Source organism: Chroicocephalus ridibundus, chromosome 5 (genome assembly GCF_963924245.1).
Source record: "Chroicocephalus ridibundus chromosome 5, bChrRid1.1, whole genome shotgun sequence".
Taxonomy (NCBI): Eukaryota; Metazoa; Chordata; class Aves; order Charadriiformes; family Laridae; genus Chroicocephalus; species Chroicocephalus ridibundus.
Genome location: NC_086288.1, coordinates 73,584,276 through 73,599,963, shown reverse-complemented (window position 1 = coordinate 73,599,963; position 15,688 = coordinate 73,584,276). Strand labels below are relative to the sequence as shown.

The 15,688-nt window shown below is 37.3% G+C and overlaps 1 protein-coding gene across 6 annotated transcripts in view; it reads left to right on the top strand.

Moving 5' to 3' along the window:
• Positions 1 to 15,688, top strand: part of SGCZ (sarcoglycan zeta) — a 494,345-nt gene that overhangs the window by 350,933 nt on the left and 127,724 nt on the right. For all 6 annotated transcript variants that reach the window (XR_010071324.1, XM_063336643.1, XM_063336641.1 and 3 more), the window contains one exon: positions 14,224 to 14,325. Coding sequence is in view for 5 of the 6 variants with exons in the window: in XM_063336643.1 (XP_063192713.1) it covers positions 14,224 to 14,325 (102 nt within the window). In the remaining variant the exon portion in view is untranslated. The remainder of the gene's footprint in view (positions 1 to 14,223; positions 14,326 to 15,688) is intronic.

Genomic DNA, 15,688 nt, shown 5'->3' with positions numbered 1-15,688 from the left:
ACTGACCTCAAGACCTTTAGCCTTTTACGTGGCACAAGAAACAGAAGAACCCGTGAGGTCTCTGTGGTTTGAGCCGGTGCGTGTGCACTTGATACTTGCTGTGGGACTTGCTTGTGCTGCAGATCACACATTGACTGGGACCTTTCTGTTCCTTTTAGAGACTGTTGCTGCACTTTGAAAAGATCTTCTGATTTAATTTCATCCAAAAGGAATCCCCTTCACATGCAGAAAAACTGCCCCACAGTCTGAGCCAACATGGAGTAAGTGGGGAAACGAGGGATTGCTGCGCTCTACTGCTTTGAGCTATGTCACTGTTATAGACACGTTTTAGCTAATAATTGATGGCTTGCAGATTTTGGGTACCTCAGGGTGAAGTTCATTTTACTCAGCTGGCTTGAAAATACCTAGCTTATACAAGTATTTGTAAGTGCATTCATCCTTTCCCTGCAGGATCTTAATCCTTTATCACTGGTGCACCAATTAAAATGGAGAACCAATTTATATTGACCTTTTGACTAAAGAAGAAATTTAAAAAGAAAAAAAAAAAAAGAAAAAAGTCAATATTCTTCAGTATCTATTAGAAGCCTTTCTTCTCCTTTGGGTAAATTGGTTCATTAAGGAGCAACCATTTCACTACAATTCCTTTTTCACCTTAGGCAAGTCTCCCAGGAAATCTTCTCTAAGAGTCCTTTTACTGAATTTTGTCTTCTTGTAACACATTGCGTTTAGTTTTGAGGTATTTTCCTTCTAATCTAACTTTTGAGAATTCTGTCCTTTTGTGACCAATCTCGACTACATTACCACTTAATCTTCACATTCTTGGCTGTTTCTTCTCTGTTAATTAGAGGCAAATGTGGAGCAACCCCTACCCTCATTACTCTTTTGATGAAAGCATTTCAGGACCTTCCTTTTCAGCCTGTCTCCCGCTGCATTCGCAAAGGATGTTAGTCCGTAACCTACGTTATCTCTGAGGTCTGTGCTCTGGTTTACTCTTCACAAATACATCATCTACTCCATCCTTCTGGTGCAGGAGGGAAATCCCAAAGTGGCAATGCTGTTTTGAATTTATAACTGTCCTTTGAAGTCACTTAGCGGTTCTTTCTCCCCTTTGGCCTGAACCTCGGAAGTGTACTCATCCATGCTCCCTTACTGCTCTTCCTCAACAAGATGTACTACATGAATTTGAATTCTTCCATCTCCTTTTCTCCCTAGATTGTTATATTACTGTAATTACAAATGAGCTGCCTGAAGTAATAAGTGATTTGTTGAGTCTTAGATCTACTCAGACTCATGATTCTTGGTCTTAAGGATGTATAGCTTCTTTTTTGCTAGCACTGGGATGGGTTCTTCATTTGCTATTGGGTATTGGACCACTGGCTGTTTCCCGAATCATCTGCTTCTCTGCAGCATGTCCAATTCATCCTCCACGTGTGGTACTCCTGCATTCCTTTTCAGCCGGTCAACTTTTTCACTGGAAGTCCTCATACCCAGGATGTTATTGATCTCCTTTTGGATCATATGGGCTTCTCTGTTCATGGGTCTTCTACCAGTTTCCTAAGGAATGTTTGCAGGGATTCTTTCATTCCCAGTTTCTGATTGTAGAAGCGTGCAGGGCTGTGCTCACCGGTTTGAGCATAGAACCTGGATTGAAGAATTCCCCTCTAGGGTTCCTGCGTGGACACAACTGCAGGTAACCACCCTGTATCCACCCTGCACCCTCAGAACTGTAGACCGAGAAAGATTTGATGACAGAGATGACCCCGATGCTCTGCTTTTAAAGGGTTGTATTGTAATACTAAACTCTGCTTTCTAAAACTCCCTTCTCCAGTCAGTCTCTCAAATTGCGCTGTTACAAAAGTCCGTGAGATACTGAACTGCTGATTGGCAAATACATAGCTTTTGGTGTCCTTCAGTCACCAGGAGTTTAGAGATATTATAGGAAGTTTGTGGTATGTGAGAACAAACTATCATCCCTCAAAATGATGCAGTAAATTTGTTTTTAGGATTTCTCTTGAAATTATCCCCTTCATAGGGCTTCTCCCGTTTGCCAATATAATTGATAACTTCTCAAAGTCTTTTGCCATGCTGAGCTATCTGCAAGGAGATTAGGTAAGTCCCTTGATCGTTGTGGTTATAACACTCCTCAAAAAAGCAGAGTTTATAATTTTTAGTCCTTTGGACTGCAGAGAAGGAACTTGAAGCTATCGGTTAGGAGATGAGTGTTCTATTGAGCATGCTGTTAGATAAAAGAGGAGTTATTTTCCGGCAACTTTGTGGCATTTCTTACACTTTCATTTCCTTTGCCCTGATAGCAAGAGATGGATCTCTGCAGCAAGCTACTTTGCTCTTAGTCCCATTTATTTTATTGAGTGTATCAATAGAGCAAGGTGTTGCTTATTGAAAGATGTGGTAGCTGTTTTGAAAAACATGCAGTGTTTGTACTGGAATACTAAGTAATGTGTATAAACTATAAACTTAGATACTATATAGGCTGTGATGTTAGACAGTCACACTTCTTGAAACCTAAGTTCTGCAACTACTAGGTTTGATAGGACGCTTTTTCCTCACGTTAAAATACTCACTTTTGATTTTGACAGTAATTGATCCCTTAGACTGTCTTGAAAATTGATTTCTTTAATGTGTTTTGCTACAGTGTGATCAAGGAAGCAGTATAATAGCTCCTAGTTAATGATATTTGTTTTGTTGTAAGAAAAGCACACTTTGCTGAATATAAGTACTAGTCCAGGGAGTTACTGAAGGATGTGATTGACTCTAGGTACTTCAGTACCTCTGTGGTATGGCTACGTGAAGTTATTGTAAGTTAAGCCTTCCTCTGTAACAAATACAGTGTCACGCGATAAGAAATTATTTAGGAAGGCACATGTGCCTTAATACATGAGTGTAAAATATTAAGAAAACACAGGGTAAGAAAGGACTTCCTGGGTCATTTTGCCTAGTTGTTATCATAAGCAACCCTGAGATGAAGGATTCCACAGAAAATTGATAAATTGTATCTTAAAAAACTTTTAAGTGGCTTCCCTAGCTATTCTTATTCACCTGTTGTTCCAGAATCCTGTTTCTTTGGATTCTGCAATCTAAATTCGGGAATATTTTAAATCTAGGACTGAAATCTGCAGATGAGGGTCCTAAGTTGCAATGTTTATCTTAAAATGGTCCTCACTCTTTTCTGATGGAGCAGCATGGATTTTCTGGTAATATTAGAAGATCTCTTGAGACGAAGAATCTTGGTGTTAAGGGTACTGATGGGAAACGACTTAATTTTTTTCCGATAAAATTTAAATTATTTATACAAACTGGATTGTTACTGAGAAGAGAACAATAATGAGAGTAATGTCGTTATAACAGTCGTCAATAGAGTCCAGTTGTCTCAGGCTAAGGAGGAAAAAAAATTCGACCCTATGAGATACAGTGTAAGTACTCTAATGAGTACATCAAAGAGGAGCTATTTTCCATCCAGTTTGTGGAATCCAATCTTTAAATTAATTTGTTCTGATAACAAGCATCTGATTCTAAGCATGTCATAAATCAATAGCAGAACAATATAACAAAAACCCCCAGATATGCTGGAATAAACAAGTAAGGTAATTTTTCTCTGCTTAGCTACAGTAAGTGTTCAAAAGCTGTGCTTGTTCTGATTTGTTGGTTTTGGGGTTTTTTTTTATTCTGTTTAGGGATGTGGATGAATTAAGGGCAGATTAGGAGCAATGGGAAGCATTAAGATGGAAATGGCATACAAGGAAAGAGAATGAATTGTGGTTATTTAGTCTAAAGAATAATGTATCTGAAGGACAAACAGAAGTAAAGCAATTGCATTGTAGGATTGGAGGTTCAGGTTATGTATTAAGAAATGCTTCTAACCATAAAGATAGTTTAGGCAATACAATGAATTGTCTAAAGAAGGTAGAGAATCTGCCTTTAAGGAAAACCAAACCATTATGTCAGGCGTAGCTAATGTATAGCTGATTTTACAGTAGTGCAAGAGAATAGTAGTCTTTTGCAGAACCTCTCAACTAAGCCCACCACTCAATTTGAGACATGCTTTATCATTTCTGAATGGGAATAAAAGCTACTGGAAAGGTTACTAACGCTTGTCTAGTGCTTGCTTTTTGTTGCCCCAGAGTTTCCAGTCTTGTAATGCCCAGTCCTGAATTGCTCGGAAACCACAGTAGAAATGTGAGATGAAACTTGAGTTAAATATGTATTAGGGATGGGCGAACGTTTTAGCACAGCTTTTTTAATGGAGAATAAGGTTGAAACGCTTAGTAAAAATCTTGTTTTCCGTAGCAAACTATACTTTAGTTATAAACTAAAATATATGGATTTTGAGGAACTGTCATTGTGTAAGTTTAGGTGTCTTACATGATTATTCTCTCCTTCTGTTTAGCTAGTTTCTTCCAAAATAGTTTTGAAGTGTTTTAAAGTAGCAATCAGCACGAGCATATAGCAGAGTTTGTGTAGGAATTTAGGTTGTGTCAGGCTCATTGAAAGGGCAAGGTGCAAACACGTAATCCCACCAACACAATTTATTTTGTGTATGTGACTGAATGAATTACGAGGCATCTCCGTCCAAATCATGTTTTCGCTTCTCAAAAGCTAGGTAATCTAGCATTATTTCAGTGTAAGAACTGGAATACATGAGAAGGGTAGGTCCTAAAAATTTTTTGTAGAGACTCCTAGAGAAACAGCAGAGCCTCTGCTCTAAAATTTTAATTAAGCCTGATGCGTACACAACAAACAGTGGGCCTGTGCAGATCTCTCATTGTTTCTTGTAGGTAAATATTTCTCACCGATTTATTAAGAAAGATTGACTGCTTTTGTATATAGCATTTTTTTTTATTGTCCTCCAATATCAGTGTGCTGGCAATCTGCAGTTTTTCATTGTTCTTTCTGAAGTCAGGCAACAACTTATTTGAAAAATAATACACAAGGATAATGTGTGATTAAATTTTCAGCATGACTAAATTATCTCCAAGATGTTGTGTCGAAATTACAACCAAGCCTCAAAGGCAGGGAAGCAGATGAAATAACCTGTGCAATTTATGGAGACTAAATAAAAACACCCACACCCAATAATTAATTATTAGTCTAATTAAACAATTAGCAGTCTTACCAAAATAGTGTCATTAGTCCAGTTACAGTGATACTAACAATTATCATCCAAAACATGCAGTTATTACAGCTTTCTCCCAATAATGATAGAATTAAAAGCACAATCAGTACACAGACTTCTGCTGTCCGGTCCTTTCTGTGGCGTTGGGTTCGCCCTTTCGTGGTAAGATGAGTCATGATCCTGCTTTGCCAGGAGGAGTATGGACTTGATGGTAGGGGATTCTTCCACCTTGCTTTTGGGTCCCTCTTCCGTTATTTTTATGTTTGCTGCCATAATTGGATGGCTTGATTATTTTTTTTTATTAGTTTTTAAAATTACTTTTTTTTTTTTTCTTCAGCACTCAGTAAATTCCATGTTATAGCCACGTGGTGAAATATTCAGTTCATACTGAAATAGTTATATTTAAAATTTGTTTTCCAGACTGAAAGCCTATTGAAAAAATGGCTTTACCACCTTCTGGAATCGGTTTGTCTTCATATATGGAAAGAAAGGGAGGAAAGATGATGAATAAAGGAGTCATACTTCTGGATTTACCAATTTTTGGTGTTTACCTTCGGATGAGAGACAGACCTTCTTTGCCTCATCACCTCATCTCTCTGTGTTTTCTGTTTCCAGCCTGTTTGCCTGCCTTTACCTGGTTCCTGGTGTCCTGTAACTGACTCTGTACAGACCAGAAACTCTTCACTGGCTCTTGCTTAATAATTTTGCTGACGATTACAGAGAAGGAAATTTACATTACTTCCATTCCACCTGCATGATGTATGGAATTGTGAGGAGTGTTCTGACTCGTTAAATATTGATTCTAAGAGGCTGTAATGGGATAGAAATAGTTTGCTGTTGTTCTGACCACACATTAGCTGAATCACAGAATTTTAATTTAAACAGAACGTTGAATAAAATGGTAGAGCAGAGAACATGTATCCAAATAAAGAAAAGAATTAGTTTCATGTCCAGAAGTTTAAGTGATGTTAGATATAAGGTTATTCATTTCAATACTCTTTGGTCTAGACTTCATATCCTTCTCACCACATAGTTTCTATATGAATTGCAGGTGTTCAGTGGATCTGAAAATCTTGTTATTGTTTAAATTCCTGAATGTCGGATATTGGGGGGGAGCAGGATTACATAGTTAGGTTCTCTATTTTTCCTAATTTATTATGTTTGTTTTAAGAACATACAAATTATAATTTATTGTTTAAAAACCCCATAACCATTAATAATAAATATTAGAGTTCCAGGAAGATCGTACCTTTATCTGGAATAGTTTATAAGAACAGATCACATAGAATTCTGCCTTGACATCAAATGACACATCTACCTATGAATCAAAAATAACATAACTACCTAGACCAGGGAATAAAATCAAACTTTTAAGCATGAAAGATGCATTGAGTTTTATTGTCTGGTCTGGATAGGTGTATATTTTCTATTAATATATGCACAGATAGACTTTTATTTTCATTTCAAGATTACTTTTATAATTGAAGAAGCCAGGCCGTGTTCCACGCACTGAAAACCATTCTGAAGGACAAAATATATTCAGGGTGTTCTAATTCTCTTTAGTTTGGATGAAAGTCTGAGTTTTTCTTTTTAACAGCTTTTTCCACTTAAAAACTCATTGTCAATACTGAATTTCCACCGGTTATTTTTCTCTTAGTCTATATCCCTTTAAATGTTGTTGCACTGTACTATAGTAGTTTTTCTATCCATCCAGCAGATGGATGAAGGCAAATGTTTCCATCAATCCAGATTTTTGCCATCCCAGTGTGTTTTCCTGGATATCTTTCTATCATTTTACCTTTATTTTTGGCTACTGAAATTCACAGTTCCCTGTCCTGGTAGTCCTGGAAAATGCACTCTGTTTTCATTGCTGATACCGCTACCGTTTTTCTCTTTGTGCAGGATTGTAGCTGACAACGGTTTTTCTTTCGATTGTACATCCATAACCGTGTCCAAGGACCATTTTTCTCCAGCTGGAGTTATGCTCCAACTCTGTTTATGAAATCCAGCTTTTTGTGTATGTGAACACAATACAAATAATATCCCTTGTCGTCTTCCCCCAGCCTTTTTTGTATCTCTTCCATTTTATCAACAACGTAGCTCCTAATGTCTTTCATCTTCCTAATCGTCCCAATCACTGTCCTTCTGCATTATCTGCTTTTTGCGCCACCATATGAAATTCAGTATTCTTTTTCCGACATCAGTATAATTCACCACTGCTTCATTGCTTCAGCCACCTTTCTTCTGACAAATTACTCTCTTTTTTTTTTTTTCTTTTGCGTAGTATCTTTGTACACTTACAGATGTTTCATCGGTGCTCTTTATAGAGCTGCAGGCACATCATCCAGGTTCCTGTTTAGCCTCTGCTATGATGCCTGCGAGGCAACAGGCAGTGAATGCTTATTAATTTATAGGACGTTGTGTTTAGGTACTTTGTTTAAACGCTACTTTGGTTTTTTCCTCCCTTCATCCATGTTTTGTGCAGTGCTCCCCTCTTCATACTGTGAGCTTTTGGAGACAGAATTTGGATTTAAATATATACTCAGAAAACGAGCAGAATATCACATCTAACAGGAGAACTTTTGAAAAGCTTGGATATTCTTGATAATAATGTATTTCCTGGCCCACCGACTACTTCGTTGTTCCTACTGTGAAGTACTGAACCAGATATTTGATGTATTTTATTATTAAGGAAAACAGGGAAAATATCATACAAAACTAAAATACAAAATGTTATTTATTCGTGGTTTAGTCAGTTCAGATTAACCAACACTTTAATTTGCTTTTCGCTGTGCTTGTGGATGCAAGTTCAAGTATACGATCCTAAGGAAAAAAGCTTGTATTTGAATTAACAGGCTCCTTTACTGCCTTCCGACTGCCTACTTTGTGAGATACGTGACAAATTATTGGAGGATCTGGCAGAACTCTGTTCTCAACTCACTTCAGAGTTTTAATTTCTGTACTGCAGTATCACATGCTCCTACTTCTTCTCTCCAGACCAGGGAATTTTGAATTCTGTGCTTTTAAGTAGGTATTGTAGATGTTTCACATCTTTCACGTAGCAGTACTACCCATAGATTTGCAGGCTTTTGTAACATTAAAGATAAGGGTTTGATCCAGCTTTCATGCATAGAGGTTTTATTTCATCTGGCTGAGTGAGTTGTAAGATTTAGTTGCTGTCCTCCAGAAGAAATGTTATTTCCAATTTAAATAGTTCACAGCTTTGCTTCAAACCTGCCCTTTCTGTAGCTTAAAGACCTTCCAAGCCAGCATTGAGAATCCTGCCCTGGGTCCCCGGTTCTTCTCTCGTGTGGCACTGACAGCTGGCCGTCATGCAGATTGCTAACCTTGTTCTTGCACGCTTCTTGGTTGTCAGCAATTTGTATAGAATTCCTTTTCTACCTGTTCCTTAGAATGCCTTAGTGTTTAAATAAAAAAAAAATAATAATAAAAAAAAAAAGGACAGAGAAAAGAAAGCACAACACAGCACATTTCATTTATAGCAATGTGTGTGGTACAGGACTAGTTAGGATAGATTGTAGTTTTAGCCAACCTCGTGGCTTGTTGAGAGGTATTTATAGTTCTGTCATATCCTCTGCTATCTGTAGTTATCATAAAATATGCTGCTTTCATAGTTTATTTGGCAGAAATAGCACTTACCCTGTAAGTAGTACTCCCTTGTAGGATTTTCAGCACATTGTCAAGAAAAAACAATCTTTTAAAAGATCATTCCCTATTTAAAGACAGTGTGAATTAACTTCAGACTTTCTTATATACCATTTACAAGACCATCTGAGAGCATTAATCTCTACCCATTTATATACAGGTCAAAGCTTGAAAAAGTTCTGAATGTCAGTATTCGTTGTTTGGCTCTCAGCATTTTTTCTTTTAATGTGCTCTGATTCAAAAGTTACACTCTCTTTATCAGAGGTTTATAATAAACATTGTTTGGGATTTCATTGACTTTAACATAGTGTTCAAATTCAATAAAACTATTCCTAGATTGATGCAGTTATAAGACAAGCAACAGCATAAAATAAATGTTTAGTTTTCTTATTTTAAGTTTTTAACAGTTGCCTTTCTGAATTTCTGGCGTTTGTAACTGAAATTGTATATAATGGAAGAACGCTATAAAGTATCGATAGTGATGATTTTATTACTATTCTTAATAATATATGTAACGATGAGTGAGTTGTTTTTTCTTAATGTTGTAGGTAGGGAAAAGAACAAAAGAAGTGAGGCAGGGTCACTGGTGGTTTGTTTTATTTTCTTATATGGAGAAAAACAAAGTTATAGATGGAATAGCAATCTGACAATAATCATAAATGTTGAATAATCATAAAAATGAAATAAGACAATCACTCACCACCTACCACAGACTGATGAGCCTCTGAGCAGAGCAGCATTGAAAGACAATCCCATTTTCCCCTCAACTTCTTCCTGTACCACCACTTCTTATTGCTGAGCATAATGTTACGGGTATGGAATATCCCTTTGGCCAGCTCAGGCCAGCTGTCTTAGCCGTGTCCCCTCCCAACTCCATGCCCATCCCCACTCTACTTGCTGGGGGGCAGAGAGAGGGGGAAAAAAGAAGAAGGCTGGGTGCTGTGCAAGCACAGTTCAGCAATAGCCAAAGCGTTGGTGTGTTACAAGCAGTGTTTTAGCCACAAATCCAAAACAGCACCACACAGGCTGCCAGGAAGAAAACAAGTCCATCTCCGCCAGCCCCGGTACGTGAACTTAGCATTTACTTACTGTAAGAAAGTACTGGAATAATTCATTCAAGTGCATTTTTGCACTTCAATAAATCAAGATCACACCAAAATGATAATCTGAGTATTCATTGCCTGGAAAGCATAAAGTAATTTAGGCAGTTTATTTGGAAGAATAGCAGAAGAAATGCCTCTAATTAATTATACTAATAATATTACATTAAAATTATATGTACAGGAAGATGCAAGTATGTTTTAAGACGAAATTCTTCTGTGGTTCTTTTTTAAGCTCTTTAATATTAATTTTCAGCTTTCTGGGGGAGCCTCAAAGTTAAGCTGATCTTCATGGCTGTAAGTGCGTTAAATGAGCCAAGAAGACTGGACTTTCCTCTGATTAATCTTTTCGATCCTAATAACTTTTTGACCGAGTTATGTTATTTCCAAAAACCCTTGAATTTTTCTCTATAACAGTATGGTTCTAACTCAGTGGAAAAAAAACCCTCTTCTTATTCCAACCCCTCTTTAAACTGGATGGGGAATTATTGTTGAATAAAATGTACTAGGCAGTGATTCTTTGAACGGGGGGAGCCTCATTAAGCACGTAGTGGTACACGTCATAATATTTTCTTTATTTTACTATTCAGTCTGACTTCATATCAGTCATTTCACATTTCAGGAAGTTACTTTCTGGAAGATTATTGCATTGATCAAGCAATTAAGGTCACAGTCACCCTATTTCAGTTTTATGTCTTATAACACAATTTGTGGCTTACAGTCCGGATTGTAGTGTCTGTCTCCTCGTATTGAATAATGTAATTTTACTGAAACTACGTCCAGAGTCTGTCTGCATTCAGACTGTTGGTCTCTGGTAGGTGGGTAGCTCACTGCTGAAGAAATAAAGAACGAGGGCTTAGAAACCTCACTTGGAAGAGGGGAAGCCTTTATGGAAACCATAGGCTCTATCGTTAGTTTGTTTCCGAGATTCTGACAGTTCAAATTTGCTATACAAATTGGCTTCCCACTGCTGAAAATAAACAAAGGAAATATGATAAGTAGCAAAAATTAGCGAACAAATTAATTTCTGTGCCTCGCTTCCCTATCAGGAACATAAAAACAGTATCACTCAATATAAAGCCACTGAAAGTATTTTGAAAATTAATTAGTAGTTGTGAAGAACTGTGTAACTTTAGTAATAAACACTTAGGAGAACAGCAGCCAAGAGGGAAACTGTCAGTACTGCCTTCAAAGCAGGGTTTTGACAGAGTACAATAAACGCGGAGCAAAGAAATTAATGAGGTAAAGCAAAATAGTGAGGTGATGCTGATTAAGAGCAGTGCCAGCCTCGTGTGGAATTCGCTGGGATTCAGCAGGTAGATGTTATGTAGAATTATAGACTTTATCAGACATACACGAGCAAGAGGGAACAGGCGGAATTTGCCTAGGCAACCTTAATTTCAGCATTTCCAGTTTTCCGGAAGTTTCACTTTGTATTTTTTCACCTCCCCCCCACTTCCCCGTTCTACTGTGAATATTATTTTGTGCCTGACAGTTACAAACATTCCCCAGAAGGAGATAAAACAACATATTGAATTTGCCTTTTCAGTTAGAAAATGTGTGTGTATCCTAGGTACCTAATTCTTGCTGAGTATTTATTCATTGCCAAAAATACAGCATGGTGTTGCCTTTTCTCGGTTTATTCTTTCCTATTATGATTTTATATGCTATTACTATGGCATATCTAGAAAAACAGGATTGCTGAAAATTAGAATTAACAGGTATTAATGCGGTTTGCACACCCAAAAGCAAAGTCTAATTTCTTCATCTTACTTCCTTTTCAAAAATAGACACCACCATCTCGTATTGCACTCTGTTAGAAAGCCTACAAATGCCTGAGGTTTTGTATGTGAAATGGCTTGTGTAGACATCTCGTATCTTGATTTAAGAAAATTATTTAAAAATATAGGATCGCTTCCTTACGAAGCATTATCTGATAATTCAGCTGTCATAGCGTACTGGTTTTGGCTGGGGTAGAGTTAATTTTCTTCAGAGTAGCTAGTACAGGGCTGTGTTTTGGATTTGTGCTGAAAACGGTGTTGATAACACAGGGGTGTTTTAGTTCCTGCTGAGCAGTGCTTACACAGTGTCAAGGCCCTTTCTGCTCCTCACACCACCCCACCAGCGAGTGAGCTGGGGGCGGGGGCACAAAATTTGGGAGGTGACACAGCCGGGAGCGCTGACTCCAACTGTCCAAAGGGATATTCCATACCCTGTGATGTTCTGCTCAGCGTATAAAGCCAGAGAAAGAAGGAGTGGGGCGGACACATTCAGAGTGCTGGCGTTTGTCTTCCGAAGTCACCGTTACGTGTGATGGAGCCCGGCTTTCCTGGAGATGGCTGAACACCTGCCTGCCCGTGGGAAGCAGGGATTGAATTCCTTATTCTGCTTTGCTTGTGTGCGCTCCTTTTGCTTTACCTATTCAACTGTCTCTATCTCAGCCCCTGGGTTTTCTCACTTGTACTGTTCCGATTCTCTCCCCCATCCCACTGGGAGAAAATGAGTGAGTGGCTGCGTGGTCTTTAGTTGCCGGCCAGGGTGAAACCACAGCAAATAGTTTGAATACAAATAGCACTTTTTCTAACAAAAAGACAGTTCTTGGCTTTACGTAATCAGTTACAAGTTTTGCTAAACATTATATGGACTATTACAGAGTCCGTAAATTTCTCTTGGTGCCATATTACTTTAACAAGTGTATTCTATATTATAGATAGCCTTACTAGTAGCTTTTGATATTCCATGGTTTTTTTGCTTTGGAAAGGAGTTGTACTTATTTTCTCACTCTAGTAGTTTCTGGTTTTGTAGTCACAGGCATCTAGGCTTCTAGTGCTGTAACTGACCTGGGAAGGCATGATTCCCAACAGTATGTTCTTTGCAAATCTGTCGCAGTGTGGAAAGCTATCTATCGCTGTATCCTTGTTGTGTTTGGGAAATACTACTAGCTGAATTACATCGTATAACATGTAATTATTTTTGTTGTCTTAAAGAATTCACATTTTCGTAATGTTTCAGATGTGGATGCGGTGGTGTCGATCAGATACCTGCCATGCTGGCATCGTTGTTTGTTTTAGAAAGGGAATAGCTATAGTGAGATAGTGGCTACGTTATCTTTAGATAAGTATAATGTTGTTTAATTCAGTGTCCTCTTCCAGCTTCAGCTATGGCGGTTGGGGACACTGTTATCCAGCTGTTTATGGCTGCCCGGCAAGTGGGGGTTATTTGTTTCACAATTCAGCCAGCAGAGCAGAAACACAGGTTCTTACTGTTCTGCTACACTAGAGTCAGCAATGGCTTCAAAACATTTAATCGGCAATTAGGTAAAGTTGCTAATTTTGCACTTAAGTGGATCAAGTTGAATTCCACTGGCTGTACAGTGAAGAATTTTCTTCTGTCAGGAATATAGTAACAAGCATCCAGGGATAAAACGTCTTGAATTTCTATCGGTGTGCAAAATGATCCTGTCTCTTAAGTATCGAGCAGGTTTCATTGTTTTTCCTGTTAGAAAACAGCTGAAGCCTTATTATGCCACTTTTCTACGCTTATATTTTATTGAACATTGAACCATTTGGTTTGCCTGTTCCATCCAGACGTTTACAATGGCCCCTTTCCTATTTCTATTCAGATAAAGTAAAACAAACCAACAAAAATAACCCTCAGCATTTTTGAAGTTGTTCTTTTCACCAGCAACATGCTCTTAGTAGTGATGAGCGACTACTTACTAGTAAAAAAACTCTTTTTCTTTCTTCCTATATTTTCCTAAGTATTTTAATAGCTGGGAAAAGCAAAAACAGTTGAGTCAAGACATAACAATGATATTTTCTTTCCTATGTTTCTTCCTATATTTTCCTAAGTATTTTAATAGCTGGGAAAAGCAAAAACAGTTGAGTCAAGATGTAACAATGACATAGTATTTTTTTCTAACGTTTCGCTGCATAAAAATGATAGATTTCTTTACCAAATGCTATATATATTTTGAGAGATAATTAACTAATTGTTTTACTTAGCAGTGGTAAATCAGTATCTGACTTCACCTCTACAGTAAAGGAATACTTACGATCTACATTTGTAACCTTGCGCTAGGTGCAGCCGAAGAACAACGTACGCAGTTCACCACCAGGCTGTACAGTTCAATACCTCGGCCCTAGGTGAAGTTTTGCCTGTAAATTCCCCCCCATTTAGCTCCCGTCCAAGATTATCACGAGAGCTGGGGACAGTGGGACAGCACTCGTTATTTTTAGGTATTAGGCCAGCTACTGTGTTCTTTTTAGCTTGTTCTGGATAAGGTTATTTCCTAAAGTGAATATATATATATATTATTGATTGTAGGATGGAATGGGAAATTTGAGAGTCACTAAAAAAGGAATACGACTCGAAGGAATATCTGAATTTCTACTTCCACTATACGTGAAAGAAATCCATTCCCGAAAGGTAGGTGTTTTTCATCTTTTTTTTTTTTCTTAATTTACAGCTAATATAAATTAATCTCTTCAGTCTCAAACTACAAAGTTTAATTCTTACACCTCCTAAATTAGCAATCAGTAGAGATTTGCTTTGAGAATACCTTAACAGTGAAAACTTCCTTCATGTCAAAGATGATTTTTTTTTTTTTTTCTGAAACCTTGCTTGCCTCTTAAAAGAAATGTCTTATCTTAAAGAAAGGAGATTCAAAGCATGTATATTTTATACTTCAAGTGACCTCAGCACTGGGAATGGAACCTTTGACTCTTCATTTAGTGTGAACTCCAGAAAAACAAGATTAGGGATATGTGCAAAATACAGTGAAAGAAGGAATGGTTTTGTATATGCTTAAGTTCTTTCTGGTATTAGCTAGTATGATTTCTTTTTTTTTTTTCTTTCTTCCCTTTTTTTTTTTCCCCTTCATCAAGTACAGGTGATTTTGCTAAACTGCATCACGTCTCCAGGATTTAATTTTTCAAAGAAAACCATTTTTAATGTTGCCTAAATGTTATGGCTTTGTCATATAGCAGCAGGTTGTTACGGAGGAAAAAAGACAATCAAAATTCTGTGGTCAGTCGTGCTGTTTACATCAACATTTTCAATGAATTTAAAAAAAAAATAAATTGAAATACTGGAAATCTCTTAAGTTCTTTTCACCATGCAAGTGATGACCTACGATCAGAGAGGAACGTTACAATGGTTTTCAGTCAAACATCTGCAGAGAATTTTAGTGTGCATACTGCAAAAGTTGGCAGGAATGACCCTAAATGCCTTTGTGGGAAATTCTGTCGGTTGCAATCTGTCCTCTATGTATATTGAAAAATTCTCAAGTACATTCAAAAATGAGGTCATGACAGTTTCCCATTTCTCTTAATTAGTATACTTTTGTGTTAATAGATGTGTGAGGTAGGCTCTTTGTCCTCTCTTTCTGTAAAACTAAGATCTTCCAGCGTTTAACAGAGTAGCAATGTTGTCCTAGGTAGTGAAAAATTCTACAATATTTAAACAACAGAATATTCCCCGGCAATGTTGAATTTTGATCATTTTATTGAACAGATATTATTTTACTTTGCAACTCACCACACATACAATTAGTTACAAAATCTTGTTTGTGATTTTTATTTTATAATGGTACCTAAAAATATGAAGAACTAACTAAGATAAATGTATAATCAAACATTTGGTAATGAATTATTTCTAAATAAATGCAAATATCATAGCTTTCATATTGATCAGAATTTTGAGGAGGAAAGAAAAACGGAACAGTTAACGCATAAATACAGAAATGACCATTTAAGTACCAAACACTGCTACCAAGAATAAATCCAATTAG